The following is a 17,165-nucleotide window of genomic DNA, read 5'->3' as shown; positions in this document are numbered from 1 at the left end:
AACTCTGACCCATCCATGATCATTAATGACACGGATAGCATCAGGTAAAAAGTTATGTACTTGCAGTAACTTGGAATCTGTGCTCTCCAGTGTCATTATTCATCACATTCCCATCCTCCTTTCCCTCTCCTTCTGGTGGTTTGGGAGTTACAGAGGGATGTATATCTTAGTAGTGTTTTCATCTTTGTAGGCAGTCTTCACTGCCTCCTTTGTTCTGTCCGGTAAACTTGATCTGAGAGTTGTGGGTAGCACGAGATCTTGGGAAGGGGAGGAGCTTGAGCTCAGGAGCTGTCCTGTTAGTTAACGGCTCAGATCTGACGACTGATCCTAGACCCATCCGTGATGAATAATGACACTGGGATAACACAGATTCCAAGTTATGGGTAGGTACATAACTATTTCTTTTTCTGGCAAATCACTGGGATGATCCGAGGATTGAAGTCACCTTTGAGTTTCAGACTTCATGTCCTTCAGAAAATGGCTCTTAACACAAGCCCTGTTACTCTTAAAAACTTTGTTTTTGACTAATTTTTAAAATCTGTCCCTATTTTTGGGCCTTTGTCCAGATTTCTTGCACTAAGATGTTGAGAGGTATGATCCTCTCTTCTCCATGATCTACCTTTCACCATCATCTCAGCTTTGGGAATCATCCCACAAGTCAGGACTGTAACAGTGAAACAAGAAGAACGCAGTCCAGTTGTGTACACTTAGCATAAATGTAGATGTTTGAGTGTATTCACTGTTGCAGTCTTCTTTTCCTCCCTCCTTCCCCTTTTTTTTTACCTAGAGTAGTAGTCTGCTTCTAATTTCTGCACTAATCAGAGGACCTCCTGGGTGTTTACCCAGCAGGCCCCTTTTTCTACCTTTGTCCCTTGCTTATGCTTCATCCTGGGGGCTCCTACCTTCTAAGGGGCAAGAAAAAAACGGATGTAATGTGTTGGCCAGCTCCCTTTTTACCCATATGTACTGACAGCAGGGAAGGGTTTCTGCCAGCCTTACGAGGAGGGAGATTTTAACTCTGGTAGTCAGGCTGGCCAAGGGCTTCCACAGCAGGAAATCCCACAAGTCAGGACTGCAGCAGTGAAGTCACTCAAACATCTACATGTATGGTAAGTATACACAACTGTACTTTCTTTGTATTTTTCCCTTGCTAGTGGCTTGTTATATAGAGATCAAATCTTGAATAAAAAGGAGCATATGTGAGTTCAGGTAGAATTTTCCTTTTCCCTTATAGCTGTCTCTGCAGAATGCTTTGATAGTTTCAGAACTGCCGGTTTCAGTCAAACTCAGAGGTGTAGGGCGGCTGTGATATTTCTGTCTTGAATAAGTGTACAGCAGTTGGAAGGTCATTATGCAGAGTACAAATTCAACTGAAGTCATCAGGTTAATGGGCAAAATAAAGGTGTCTGAGTCAACTTTCTCTACCAGATAGTCATTAAAAGTTTATGGATTTATTTCTTCTTAACAGACAAGACTTTGAGCACAAGCCTCAGAAGTATTGAATGCTCAGATAGCATGGTCATGAAGTAAAGGTAAAATGCCACTTCCACCACATAAATGACAGAAAACAAAACAAAGTTTCATGATTGTTTTACATGCGTTTTTGTTGGTTTGCAAGTTGTTGGTCACAGATGGATGACTGCAACTCATGTTTTTTACAGAAAGATCTGATGTCCATTTTTCTTCCTCACCGATGGGTCCTTGAATCCGATATCAGATCAGACTCTCCCACTTTTACAAGACAATGGTATGGGCCTCGAGCTCCTTCCTCTCCCATAATGGCTTACACTTGCTCTAAACCTTCAGATCTCATTTGCTGCCTTCTAGCTCATATGTGGTTCGTTGTTATCGAGCGATTTAAGAGATAAGTGGGTTCTTACACATTTTTCTCTGAGAATTCTTCCTAATTTACTTAGATGACTACCTTTCTTAGCTGTATCTTGTCCTTTCTGTATCCTTTTTCCTCTCGTCCTGTGGTTTTTTTACTTCGAACATTAACGCCCCCTTCCATTTTTCACTTGCCTTTGTCTAGTGCTTCGGCATTTCATTTCCCCTTTGTTTAAAAAGAAAAAAAGAGAAAGAAACTAAACTAATAGCAAAAAGCAGTTTCTTTATTTTTGGTAAGATAGTCTGTAACCTCCGTGTGTGTGTTCTGTGTGTAACTGTGATGTCTCCTAAAATGTCTGACAAGCCAGTTGGTTTCAAGAGATGCACTTCTTGTGTTCACAGAATTCCAGATTCTGATGTCCCCAAGAAATGTCTGTTTGCAATCTGAACATCTACAGGCCAATTGTGTTGTATGCGTAGCCTTAACCCACACTCACTGTCAGACAGGAGAAATAAGTTAATACTGAGAGGTATTTTGCCTCCTCCTGGGGCTCAAACCCCTTCTAAACCATCGAGTTCTAAAGAGCTTAAAAGGAGAGCCTGCTCAACTTCCCCGGGGGCGGCTTCTATTCCTGACAAGAGACCTGAACTATACCAGATCCAAATCCGTCAGTTCTGCGTATGTCTGTGGTCACATTGGATCCTATGACCTCCTCTGATTGGACTAAGACAGCGGAGAAGAGCATAGATCCGACAGTGGACTCCCCTTCCTCTGGAAGGTAGGCCTCATATCTGAGAACTTCAGATCCAAGGTCTCAGAGCAAAACACCAGTACCTAGCTTGAAACATGCTTCCCTGGCTCCAGCCCCTGGCATAACATCCCCTACTAAGTAGTGACTTTCCTCGGCTTCCTCTAGATCGTCTCAAGCCTTTCACAGTCAGATATGGATGCAGAGCCTTCTCAACGTGCAGATACAGATGGAGCTCTTACTATCTCTGTCCCACCCAGGGTCCGTGAAATGACCAACTCCAACCTTTCATACTTCATCCAGCCTGTTTCTTTGGACCTCCAGGATCCAGGTTTTCCGAGGTAGGTGTTGACTTATCTAAAGATGGTGCTTTCCTTGACTCCGTCAGGGTCCCTGACTGGCTGTGCTCCGATGCTGTCAGATCAGAGTGGGTCTCAGATCTTTTCCTTCCCCTAGGAGCCTTGGTCTTTGACAGCTCTGGTCTGATGGTTTCTGGACGCTTTTGATCTAGGGTAGGTTCCACACCTTCTCCTTGGGTAGTTTCATTTCCTAGGGAGAGGGAGTGGGTCTCCTCGAGTCTGTCAGCCTTTCAGGTGGTAGAGAAGACCTTCTCTAGAGCTGAGATTCTTCATCCTCTGGACCCTACCAAGCCCACACCTCATTTAAGCCCTGTCCCCTTGCATCCTGCCGTAAGTCAGCACCCCCCCCCCCCCCAGAACATGCCTTCAGACTGCTACTACCCCTCAGGGGATTCCTCAGTCTATTGATTCCTCCCCTGAACCCCCCACCCCCACAGAGGGGATACATCGCAAGAGAAAGTGCAAGAGGAGGCACTTAGACTTGCCCGTAGGGATCCCCAAGATCTCCACTTGGAGATTCTCCTTCAGAGAGATTCTGGAAACACTGAGGCAAAAAGGTGGGATGGTCTTCCCAACCTCCTCCTCCTCCTGAGGAGTTGGTATTTCTGGAGGCCCTCAGGTCGGGCCCAACAGTGTCGTGGATGTCCATGATTGCCTCCCTGTAGGGACTATAGCAATTCACACAGACTTATCAGTAGTCTGCATCAACAAGCAGGTGGAGAACTAGTTCATACCCTTTGTGCAGAGGCGCCAAGAAAGTAGGGGAATGGGTGATTTCTTCAGACCTTTCTCTCCTTGCAACACACATTCCCTGGGACACCAATGTACTAGCAGACTGACTCGGCAGATCTATTCTGAATCTGCACAAGTGGTCCCTCAATCAGTCAGTAACAGACCAGATATTCTTCGTGTTTCACTGTTGCAGTCATTACATTTGGGTTATCTGCTTGCAGTAGCCCTCACTCGGCCTGATTAACAAAGTCTTGGGTCCTACATCGGTTGCTGTTTGTTCTTCCGTGACGTCAGGTTGTCAGGGGTATAAAACATGCAGCTGACGTCATTACATTAGTCTTTCTTGCCGTGTGGTGCCCGAAGCCGGAGCAGTACGTAAGTGCCGGTCGGCCGACTAATGAATTTTTCATTTTTGAGTTTCAGAACCGAAGTCTTCAACTAAAAACTAAGTACCCCGTTGGGGAAACTTTTTCTTGCTCTAAACCAATATCAGTAAAAGTAAATAATTGCATTTCTTGTGGAAAGCAAATACCTCATAAAGATTTTCATTCGTATTGTATTCCTTGCCTAGGCCCTGACCACAACGTACCTCGCTGTCGATTTTGTGCCTTATTTAAACCACAAACTATCAGTCATCGGTATATTAGTGCTTCTAATTATTTTGTTGCTCAGTTTAATTATCCTGATATGTCTTCGGTAAGCCATTCGACTACCGACATTCCAAAAAAGTACAAAGATAAAGACAGAGACAGGTCGCCCGGTTCGCCGGTACTCAGTGAGGTGCTTTCGCAGCCCCTGATACCCGCTACTTCAGATTCACAGGCCTCTACCGAGACCCATTCACAGTCTGGTATGCCGCAAGGTGCTTCAACTATGGAACCTGCGGATGTCTCTACCTTGGACGGGTCCAGAGCCACTGTGCAGGCATTGGCTTCTGAGGGTGTATTCAGGCCTACTGACTTGCATATTAAACCAACGTCATCTTCTTCAAGGCCTAAAACTCGAACCATGCCTAGAAAACTGATGCCCAGACTGCATGGTCAGGCCTCTGTGCCCAAAAAACGAATGATAAGAATGACTGAAGATCTTATTACTTTAATTAGGGGAAGCCAGCCTTACCCCCCCCCCCCAAGAGACCTAGGACTGAGTTTGCTTATGATAATTCTGACCAGAATTCCGAAATTTCTGTTTCCTCTGATGACCAGGATTTACCCTTATCTACCTATGAGGATTCAGATGCTGAGGACTGTATTCCCTCAGCCCCCCCCCCCCTGCAGAGGATCTCTCTTTTGGTGAAACCTCAGGGAGCATTTTCGTTGGGAAAGTCAGGATTTCTCTGATTCTAATAAGAGGCTTAGATATTTCTTACTCCTGCCCCAGCACAGGTCTTTAGCTATACCTCCTGTGCTGGACATTGTTGATGTTTCCTTTTCGGAATCTAGCAAGATATTACAGGGTTCCTGACTCTCACAAGTTCCTTTTCAAAAATCCTACTGCTGATCCTGAAACCGTTTCACAGGGACCCAAGGGCATTAAAGCTACTACTGCCAAAAATCCTACCCCCTCTGATAGAGACTCCAGGGCGCTGGATAGATGGGGTAAGAAGGTATACACTTCTGCAACATTGGCCATTAGGGCCTTGAATTGCCAGTTTCATATGTTAAAAGTATCAGCTGCATATTATTGGATTGCTTAAACAGAAAATTGTTGTTTCCTGATTGTGCTGAAAATAAGGATTTAATACATTCTGCTGAACATGTTGATAAACATACATTGCAATGTGATTTTGATTCACTAACGACATCTTGCAGGGCTGTGGTAACTGGGTCTGTACTTAGAAGGCATGCTTGGCTTAAGGAGCAATCCTTGCCAGATCATGTTTAAGCAAAATGACTGGATGCTCCCTTAAATCAGGACCACCTGTTTGGCAACAGGGCAGAAGTTGTTCTTAAAAAGATGGAGGAAAAAGATAAGATTTTTTTTACAAGTTCAACCTCCAAGATTTAGTAGGCATTGGCCTTCTAAGAATTGGTCCTTTCCTGCCTCTTCCAGACCTTCTCAGTCCAAACCCAGATCCATCAGAGCACCCAGGCTTCAGTCCCAGGGGACACACAGGACTAAGCAGTGGGGGGGGGGGCTCAATTTCCAAATCTGGGAGTACTAAAACTCCCCTCTATGGTAAATTGTCTCTCTGCCTTCTTTTTAAAACTTCCAAGCACTTCTCAACTGACTGCCCCTTTGGGGGAAAATATTGAACTTCATACAAAGAACTGGGGACTCCATACCCAGGACAAATGGATTTTAAATATAGTGTCCCAAGGATACAGTTTGCTCTTCCACACATTACCAACTCCAAGCAGTTGGCCTGATCTACCTCCAAATCAGTGGACAGAGGCCCAAAAGCAAGTACACTCTCACTCTCTCTTAAGCATAGGGGCTATTCAGTTGGTACCAGAAGAAGAAAAGGGGCAAGGTTTCTACTCGAGATTTTTCCTGGTACCCAGAAAAAGACTATTCATGACCTATCCTGGACCTGCCTACTCTAAACACCTTTTTTGTGATTCCAAAATTCAAGATGCTGACTCTTCACCAGTTGCTTCCTATGCTAAGCAAAGATGCCTGGTTTGGCAACACTAAATTTAAAGGAAGCATACCTGCACATCCCAATCAGGGAATCTTACAGATGATACCTACGCTTCAAAGCAGGCTTACACACACTATCAGTTCTCTGCACTGCCCTTTGGCTCGTCTACTGTGCCCAGGGTATTCACAAAGTGCCTAGCTCCAGTCATTGCATTTTGCAGGCATGGAAATATTCAAATATACCAATACCTGGGTGATTGTCTAATTCAGGCAGAAAACCAGGACATACTTCTGCATCATCTGGCTTTTGTACATAGGGTGCTAACTTGTCTGGGGTACACCATAAATGAAAAGAAATCACACCTGGTACCCTGTCAACAAATTATATTCCTGGGAGCAAGCTTGAATACAACTTCTCAGATGGCTTTCTTCATGCCAGAGAAACAAATTCACTTGACAACCTACTTCAAACAAGTGGCCATAAAAATCCTGCTATCTGCAAGGCAAATACTACAAGCCTTGGGGTTCATGGCCTCCTGCATTCTTCTAATTCCATATGCAAGACCATATGAGGAAACTTCAATGGTATCTAAAAAGCCTATGGTGTCAACATTCTCAGGATCTAGAAGCAATGATTCCTGTCATTCCTTGTCTATGCCTAGAGTTGCTTTGGTGGGCAGAGGCCTGCCACCAAAACAAGGGACTACCATTCACACTAACCCCTGCCTCCCAAACCCTAACCACAGACTCATCAGACTATGCATGGGGGACGCACCTGGCAGGCTATGCATTCAGTGCAAATGGAACCCAAATCAAGTGCATCTTCACATCAGTCATAAAGAAATGTTAGCTGTGCAGAATGCTCTGACAGCCTTCAAGGACCACATTCTTCCAGGACAACTAATGGTAAAGACGGACAATACCACTGTCATGTGGTACATAAACAAGCAGGGGGTACACATTCTTACCCCCTCTGCAGACTAGCCATGGCATTGTGTAACACAGCCTTGAGCTACCAAGTGAATCTACAAGCTCAATTCCTGCCAGGAAAACTAAATACCCTGGCAGACTGTCTAAGCAGAAGCCTCATGGACCCACACGAGTGGAAACTGGAACCAAGGATTTTCAACATGTTGACAAGCAAATGGGGGAGCCGAGATATAGACCTGTTTGCCTCCCCCTAGAACCATCAACTAGAGAAATTTTGCACAAGGATTCCCAACAAGCTAGCTTGGAAAGTGGATGCTCTCTCCTTCACCTGGAAAAACCTATCAGTTTATGCCTTTCCTCCTCTGCCTCTGCCCTTCAAAGTACAACTAACAATCAAACAGGACAAGCCAAAGACTATTTTAATTGCACCAGACTAGCCTCACCAGCACTGGTACCCACTCTTGCGCAGTGTGTCACATCTGGCTCCATGACACCTGCCTCAGATTCCTTCCCTGTTGTCTCAGCAGGAGAACCAGATTCCGCACCCTCAGCTGCAAACCCTGAACCTCGCAGCCTGGCTAATTACCTAATCTCTCCTTCACCATCCCTCAGTAAATCAGTGATGGGTATCATTTTAGAGGCAAGGAGGCCTAGTACTAGAAAATTTTATGCTGCAAAATGGAAAATATTCTGTCCCTGGAACCAATTTCAAGGAATGAACACAACACTGCCCAATTTACCTCAGATTCTACAATACTTGACTGAGATGCTTCATAAGGGCTTGTCTTTTTCCTCCATCAAAATTCATGCCTCAGCCTTTTCAGCTCATTATAACACAGAGCCTCCCCTCTTCTTTCTCCCAATGCTCAAGCAATTCCTCAGAGGTGCCAAAAATTTAAGGCCACCCAAGAGAGCTCCAACTCCAGCCTGGGATCTTAACTTTGTCTTGGAGAAACTCGCTCTTCCTCCTTTCGAGCCAGCTGCCACTGCAGATTTAAAATTTATTTCCTGGAAAACAGCTTTCCTTTTAGCAATCACTTCTGCAAGAAGGGTGTCTGAATTACACAGGCCCTTATGGCAGTGGAACCTTTCATCATCTTTCATGCGGACAGGGTGTCCCTCAGAATCAATCCCTACTTCATGCCCAAGGTGGTAGCCAGTGTGGCTCTTAATCAGTCCATTTGCCTACCTTCTTTCCTAACCCACAGAACAAGGGGGAATGGATACTGCATTCTTTAGATGTGAATAGACAGCTTAGATTCTACTTGGACAGGACTAAACCTCACAAGAAATCTGAACTGCTGGTGGCATTTCCTGCAGGGACAGAGAGGAAAGCTATTTCAAAACAAACCATTTCAAAATGGGTAGGCCACTGCATTCATTTCTGCTATAAGCACCATGGAAAACCTATCCCACAGGGCATCTGACCCCATTCAACCATGGCTGCATCTACCTCAAAAGCCTTTCTCAGGGGCTTCCATACTAGGTACATCCTAGAAGCTGCTACCTGGAGTTCTTTTCATATTTCACCAAGCATTATCATTTGCCATTTTTCTCTAAATCCAGAGCTGGTTTTGCCACTGCAGTCTTGCAGGGTCTTATAGCTGGTCCTAATTCTATTTACATTCCTCCACCCAACCATAGCTTTGGGAATCTACCCAAATGTAATGACTGCAACAGTGAAACACGAAGAACATAGTACAGTTGTGTACACGTACCGTAAATGTAGATGTTCGAGTGTATTCACTGTTGCAGTCCTGGATGTTCATTGTGTTACACTGCTGCAGTCATTACACTTGGGTTATCCTGCTGTCAGGCGGTCCCGCAGTCGGCCAGAGTTCCAAAGTCTTGGTCCGACGTCGGTTGCCTTCGCTTCTTCCCTGACATCAGTGCGCCAGGAGTATATAAGGTGCATCCAATGCCATTTTCTTCAGTCTTCCTTGCCGCGCGGTGCCCAAAGCAGAAGCAGTTCGCAAGTGCCGGTCGTCCGACTCCTGAGATTTTTGGAGTCGAATTTCAGATCCGAAGTCTTCAATAAAGTTAAGTACCCCAATGGGGAAACTTTTTTCTTGCCTCAGGCCGATGTCAGAAAAAGATAATAATTGTATCTCTTGTGGGAAGCAAATACCTCATAAGGACTTCCATTCTTACTGTATTCCATGCCTAGGCCCTGATCACAACGTCACTAGTTATCGGTTTTGTGCTAGATTTAACAAACTCACTATAAAAAGACGTTTTGATTTTGCTTTGCACTACTTTGGCCAAAGGTTCAATTATACTATGCCGTAGGATCAACCGACTACCTCAATTCCGAAAAAACACAAAGACAAGGATAAAGACAGGCATCCGTGGTTCAGAACGGATGACGAAACCTCTTCTAGGTTCTCATTGAGGCGCTTTCGCAGCCCCTGACACCCGCTACCTCAGAGCCACAGGCCACTTCCGACTCCCACATGGCGATAACTAGGCCTCTGGAAACTCAAGGTATTGGGCCTACGGAAACTAATCCCTCAGATGGGTCTGGAGCCGCTGAGCAGGCATTGGCTTCTGAGGGTGTTTTCAGACCTTCACAACTTACCATTAAAACAACAGCCAAGACAAAGTTACCATTAAAGAAACAAGTACAGCATTCTCCTGGAACAGTCCTCCATGCCTAAGAAACAGATGCTTAAAATGGCCGAAGACCTCATTACTCTAATCAGGGGTTCCCATCCCCTTACTGAGAAAAGGCCTAGACAGGATACAGACTATGATTCCTCTGATCAGGTTTCCATTTCCTCTGATTCCTCTTCAGACCAGGGATACTCTCTACCCCCCTATGAGGGCTCTGATGCTAAAAAATCTATCCCTTCAGCCTCTCCTCCTGAGGATTATTCTTTTGGGGGAACTTTATATACCATGAGGGAGCATTTCCATTGGGAAAGTCAGAATTACTCAGAATCCAAGAAAAAGCTCAGGGATTTCCTTTTATTGCCTCAGCACAGGCCCCTGGCTGTTCTACCTGTGCTAGATATTGTGGATGATGTGTTCTCTGAATCCAGCTTATCTCCTGATTCTTTGCCCCCTGCTCCAGCCAAGCCAGATAGGTATTATAGGGTCCCTGACTTTCGCAAGTTTCTTTACAAAAGCCCTTCTGCTGATCCAGAAACTATTTCCCAGGGTCCAAAATGGGTTAAGGCTTCCATTGCAAAAAATCCAGTACACTCTGAGAGATTCCAGAGCTTTGGATACATGGGGGAAGAAAGTATACACTTCTGCAACTTTAGCAGTAAGAGCTGTAAATTGCCAGTTTCATATGCTTAAGTACCAACAATATTTAATGGCTCAGTTAAAACAGAAAATGCTTGCAAGCTCAGAAGCTCCTGATTGTAAAGAAATGCAGGATTTATTGCATGCAGTTGAACAGGTGGGAAAACATACTCCACAATGTGGTTTTGATTCTTTAGAGGCCTCTTGTAGAGTCTCAGTTACAGGTTCTGTGATTCGAAGACATGCTTGGTTAAAAGAACAGAGTTTACCTGATCATGTTAAGGCAAAATTATTGGATGCTCCTTTACAGCATGATACCTTGTTTGGTGTTAAGGCAGAAGAGGTGTTAAAGAAAATGGAGGATAAAGCTAAATCTATGCAAACATTCAAGGACTTCTTACAGGTACAGCCACCTCGGTTTAGCAGAAATTGGCCAACAAAGAATTGTTCCTTTCCAGTGTCAGACAGGCCACAGAGAGGCAGATACAGATGCCCAAGAGGCAGATCTCAACCCCCAAACAGACAATGACAGTGGGGCACCTCATCCCCAAAAGGAGGTGAGGACAAGACTCAACCTTACAGGAAACAGTCACAATGACTTTCCCCTTCGTACGCCAAGCACGTCCCTTTTGCAAGCCCCCTTAGGGGGAAAACAAGCACTTTTTTTCTCAAAACTGGCAAACAATCACCCAAGACAAATGGGTTCTGAATATTGTGTCTCAAGGTTACAGGTTCCACTTTCATACTTTACGAAGGCTAAAAGGAATACCAGACCTGCCACAGAATCATTGGGCAGATGCACAAAAACAAATTTCAGCCCTCATGGACATGAGAGCTATTCAAAAGGGTACCACAACAAGGACAAGGATTTTAAGACTCTTCCTGGTCCCCAGAAAGGACAAGGCCTGGAGGCCCATACTAGACCTTTCAATTCTGAATACTTACCTGGATATTCCGAAATTCAAAATGTTGACATTACAGCAGCTTCTACCCATGCTGGGCAAGAAGGCTTGGCTTGTTACTCTAGACCTCAAAGAGGCATACCTGCATGTCCCTATCGGACAAAATTGCAGAAGATACCTCAGATTCAAAGCAGGTACAATGCACTACCAATTCTCGGCACTGCCCTTTGGCTTATCTACTGCGCCCAGGGTCTTCACAAAGTGCCTGGCACCAGTAATTGCATTTTGCAGACAAAAAGGAATTCAAATATATCCATACCTGAACGACTGCCTCATTCAAGCAGAGACAAGGGACATTCTTCTACAGCATCTGGCATTTGAAAAAGGTTGCTCATTTCCCTAGGGTACACAGTAAACGAAAATAAGTCAAAACTAGTGCCCTCGCAACAGGTTATATTCCTGGGTGCCAGCTTAAATACAACGGCCCAGATGGCTTACCTCACGCCAGACAAACAAGTTCAACTAACTCATTATTTTCAATTACTGGCAAAAAAGTCCCATCTCCCTGCAAGAAAAATTCTGCAGGCCCTGGGATTCATGGCATCCTGCATACTACTAATACCATATGCCAGACTGCATATGAGGAAATTACAATGGTACCTAAAAAGTGTTTGGACTCTACACTCACAGTTTAGAAGCAGTAATACCAATGATTCCTTGCCTACAACAGGAGTTTCTATGGTAGGCACAGGCATGTCACCTAAACAAGGGTCAGCCTTTTACCCAACCCACAGCCAGGCAAACTCTAACAACAGATGCTTCAGATTACGCCTGGGGAGCGCACATGGCAGGAAATTGCATTCAGGGCAAGTGGACCACAGACCAGATGCATCTTCACATCAATCAAAAAGAGATGTTGGCTGTTCAAAATGCCCTAACAGCTTTCAAGGACCTTCTGCTTCCAGGACAATTATTACTAAAGACAGACAACACCACAGTAATTTGGCACATAAGCAAGGGGGCACTCATTCTTATCCCGTATGCAGGCAAGCCATGACCTTGTGGAACACAGCTCTAACGTATCAAGTTCTCCTGCAAGCACAATTCCTGCCAGGAAAGAAAAATACTCTGGCAGACGATCTAAGCAGAAATATCATGGACCCTCACGAATGGAAATTGAATCCACAAATCTTCAGCATGGTAACGCAAAAATGGGGATGCCCAGACAGATCTTTTTGCCTCCCCACTGAATTGCCAACTACAAAAATTCTGCACAAGGACTTATCACAAACCAGCATGGAAAGTGGATGCTCTTTTGTTCAGCTGGAAAAACCTAAAAGTTTATACCTTCATGCCACTGCCTCTCCTTTCAAAGGTACTACTAAAAGCAAGACAAGAAAAACCACAGATGATCCTGATTGCTCCAGACTGGCCACGCCAGCACTGGTACCCTATCTTAAGGAACTTGGCTCAAGGCCCACCATGGATTTTGCCTCAAATTCCACACCTTCTGACTCAGCAAAACAATCAGATCCTGCACGGTCAGCTCAAAACCGTAAACCTGGCTGCATGGCAGATACATTAGTCAAACTGGCAACACCTCTCTCTGTAGCTGTTATTGATGTTATTTTAGAGGCCAGGAGGCCTTAGCACCAGGAAAGCTTACTCGGAAAAATTGAAGAGATTCTGAGCCTGGAACCAGGATCAAAGCCGTGACCCTCTTGTTCCAAACATTCCTCAGATTTTACAATACTTAACTGAGATGCTGGACAGAGGCCTATCCTTCTCATCAATTAAGATCCACGCCTCTGCCATTTCAGCACATTACAACACGGATCCTCCTTTATTCTGTCATCCCTTGCTAAAGCAGTACCTCAGAGGGGCTAAAAACATAAGACCACCCCGGAGAGCACCAACACCAACTTGGGACCTCAATTTCGTTTTGGAAAAACTGACCCTACTACCTTTAGAGGCAGCCAATACAGCCAATCTAAAATTTTTATCATGGAAAACAGCTCTGCTCCTGGCACTAACATCAGCACAAAGAGTCTTGAGCTACAGGCATTAATGGCAGTGGAGCCTTTTATAATTTTTCATCAGGACAGGGTTTCTTTAAGGACAAACCCTACCTTTATGCCAAAGGTGGTGTCTAGTGTGGCTCTTAACCAAACCATCCATTTGCCAACTTTTTATCCAAACCCCCAGAATAAAGGGGAGAAACTTCTGCATTCTTTGGACATACACAGGCAGCTACGCTTCTACTTGGACAAAACAAAAGCTTTCAGGAAAACTGAGCAGCTGTTTGTAGCATATGCTGCAGGATCACAGGGCAAGGCTATCTCAAAGCAGACTATATCCAAATGGATAGGACACTGTATTAGTTACTGCTACACACTGCATGGAAAATCAGTCCCGAATAACATTAAGCCACATTCCACCAGGGCAACAGCCACTTCAACAGCCTTTCTCAGAGGAGTACCTACCAAGGAAATTTTCTAGGCTGTGGAGTTCAGTGCACACCTTTACCAAGCATTACCACCTGCCTCTTTACTCTAAATCCAGAGCAGGATTTGCCACTGTAGTTCTGCAGGGCCTCATAGCCAATCCTAACTCTTTATAGACCAGCCACCCAACCTTAGCTTTGGGATTCTACCCAAGTGTAATGACTGCAGCAGTGTAACACGATGAACATAGTACAGTTTTGTACCTACCATAAATGTAGATGTGCGAGTGTTCACACTGCTGCAGTCCAGGTTACCTTCCCTCCATCCCCTCTGAACTAGCTGGACTTATCTATACCTTTCTATCTTATACAACCTTTGTGGTGTATTTGCTTGTTTTTATTTTATATGTATATTTTTATTAGCAATATGTATTGCCTACCTACTTGGGGGCACCTGACATCTGGGGCAAGAAAAACTAAAGAAAATGGCATCAGATGCATCTTGTTGTATACTCCTGGTGCACTGACATCAGGGAAGAAGCGACAGCAACCGACGCCAGACCAAGACTTTGGAACTCTGGCCGACTGCGGGACCGCCTGATGGCAGGATAACCCAAGTGTAATGACTGCAGCAGTGTGAACACTCGGAACATCTAAATTTATGGTAGGAACAAAACTGTACTTTATCCTCCAGCCCCCTTACTTCTTTTGGCTATACCTCTACTCTCACTATGTTCTATAAGCTTTTTGGTGTATTTGCTTTTTTGTTGGAGGTATATCCTTGTATTTATATATTTAATTGCTCCCCATTAGAGCGGCTTCTGACATCTGGGGCAAGAAAAACTGATGCAATGGTATCGGCTGCATGTTTTATACCCCTGACGACCTGATGTCATGGAAGAAGGGACAGCAACAGACACAGGACTCGAGACTTTGTTAATCAGGCCGACTGAGGGCTACTGCAAGCAGATAACCCAAATGTAATGACTGCAACAGTGAATACACTCTAGCATCTACATTTATGGTAAGTGTACACAACTGTACTTTTCTGTACCATAAAATTACAACTAGCAGCACTTGCAAACTTTCATATTCAAAAGATTCTGCGTCTAAATCAAAACTATGCAAGGCCTTTATGAAAGGGTTTTCATTAGTTAGGCCTGCCATCAAAAGCCCTTCTCCTTGGGACCTGTCCATGGTCTCCAAGGCCTTACTCAGAAACCTTTTGAACCAGCTGATTCTTGTGACATACACTTTCTATATGTTCTAAAACAGTCTTCCTCATAGCTCTAACCTCTGCTAAAAGGGTATCTGAATTACATGTATTGCCTTCCAAGCCACCCTATATAATTTTTCATAAAGATAGGGTGCCCTTAAGAACAATTCAGTTACCAGTCTTTTTTCTGAATTATTCCAGCAAAGGTGAGTACATGTTACATCTCCTTGGTGTTCATAGACCATTGTGTTTCTATCTGCACTGGACAAAGAAACATCAGAAATGTGAACAGTTATTCATATCTTTTTCATCCAGCCATTTAGGTCAGGCAGTCTCAAAGATCACTGTCTCAAAATGGATTACTTATTGCATTTCTACTATCTGTTCATTAAGACGCATGCAACTACCTCATCCTGCAAAGGCGCACTCAACTAGGTCTATGGCCACTTTATCTTCTTTTTCTTCTAGAACTTCTGTTGATGAAGGTTGTGCTGCAGCAACTTGGTCCAAACCTCATACCTTTGTGTTGCATTATAAGTTAGACATTGTATCCATAAGCAGAGCATCCTTTGGCTCCATGGTGCTCCAGCATGTTCTTCCATAAGGGTCACCCAAGGATTTATGTAGCTGGGGACTCCGACCCATCGGTGAGGAAATGGACATCATCAAATGTAGAAGTTATGTTCTTACCTTAACTTGCTTTCTGTGGTTTCCAATTTCATTCTCTTCCTCGGGTTCTGCCTATTCATCCCCCAGCCTAATTTTCTTAGAGTGATCTAGAGGAATAAGGAACCCATAAGTTCCTAGTTTGAGCTCCTGACTATGGCTATATTCTGTTATTGGAGCTCGAGACTCTGATCATAGTCTTGTAAAAGTAGCTGAGCTGGATCTGATATCGGATCCAAGGACCCATTGGTAAGGAAGAATGAAATTGGACGACACCGATGGCAAGTTATGGTAAGTGCATAACTTGTAATTATTGCTGGTGCTGGATGTTAATGTCACCGCCAGTTTACTGTTTTTTTTCTTTTTCCTTTTATCCAGTTGTGTGACTCTGGAGTTGATATGTATCTTTGTCTATATCTATTCATATGTGTGTGTGTATATATATATATATATATATATATGTGTGTGTGTGTGTATATATGTGTATATATATATATATATATATATATATATATACACACACACACACACACACATATGCACACACACATACATACATACATACATACATGCAGAGTGAGTGAGGAGAGTAAGGTGTTTGGGGGGGCATGCCCCCTGTACAGAAACTGTTTTCTTATCTGGATGACGTTACTAGTTGTGTTTGTCTGGTTATATTGTCATTCAAACTGTTTTATTACTTTATCCAGAAATAAATGTAACTCGCATAATGGTATTACAACCAAGATTCAGTAGTAAGGTCATGATTGATGAAAATAGATGTATAATGTAAGAGACGTCTTTGCGCAGCCTAGCCCTTACTGGCATATTCTTTATAGAGGGAAGGTAGTAGTAACTGGAGTGCAGCTCCTTCTGTTAGTGCCATCATCATAATCAGTCTCTGAGGGTTGTAATCTCCAGTGTAATCTTTGATAGAACATGTTATTTTTATTGTCCTGTTGAGATAACAGTAAAGAAAGTTTATAGTAGAAGAAAAGAATAGTTTCTTTACCACAACCTATTATATCATGCACTTTGACTCGAGAATACCTGCTTCTGACATACAGGACCTCATATTTAAGAGCAGAACCAGAAAGTACATTGTTCATTTGATAGGAGAATCGTGCATTAATGCTTCTTAAGGAGTTTCATGTGTGGTTTAAATTATTTATCAACTTCCAGTTTACAGACTGTATTTATTTTGAGCCTTTTGTCATTGGTTTATGTTTGTGGTTGTCATTGTCTGCTCTTCACAAATAGGTTTTCTACAGTAATATAATACTTTGATCTTTATTTTTTGTTCTCCTAGGTTTTATACCACCTCCAGTTATGCCTCCTGCCCTTCCTCCTCCTATCCCATCTCTGCCGCCACCAAGTAAGTTTATTTAGAAAATTAAAAGTTTTATATTTCTTTGCTTCCTGCATTTGAGAAGATTTTGGCAGTTGAAGTATGTCTTTAATTGTTTTATTTCTTTTGCTTTGTCTGTAGCTATTTTAGTAATATAATTTTAT

General features: G+C 43.6%; 1 protein-coding gene across 1 annotated transcript in view; it reads left to right on the top strand.

Moving 5' to 3' along the window:
- Window positions 1-17,165, top strand: part of SCAF8 (SR-related CTD associated factor 8) — a 1,875,331-nt gene that overhangs the window by 1,706,330 nt on the left and 151,836 nt on the right. The window contains exon 20 of the mRNA XM_044063383.1: window positions 16,963-17,028. Coding sequence (XP_043919318.1) covers window positions 16,963-17,028 — 66 coding nt within the window. The remainder of the gene's footprint in view (window positions 1-16,962; window positions 17,029-17,165) is intronic.

This window comes from Protopterus annectens, chromosome 1.part0 (genome assembly GCF_019279795.1).
Source record: "Protopterus annectens isolate FY-2018-M chromosome 1.part0, PAN1.0, whole genome shotgun sequence".
Taxonomy (NCBI): Eukaryota; Metazoa; Chordata; order Ceratodontiformes; family Protopteridae; genus Protopterus; species Protopterus annectens.
Note: the sequence above shows the minus strand (reverse complement) of the source record. Positions and strands in the feature narration are given on the sequence as shown.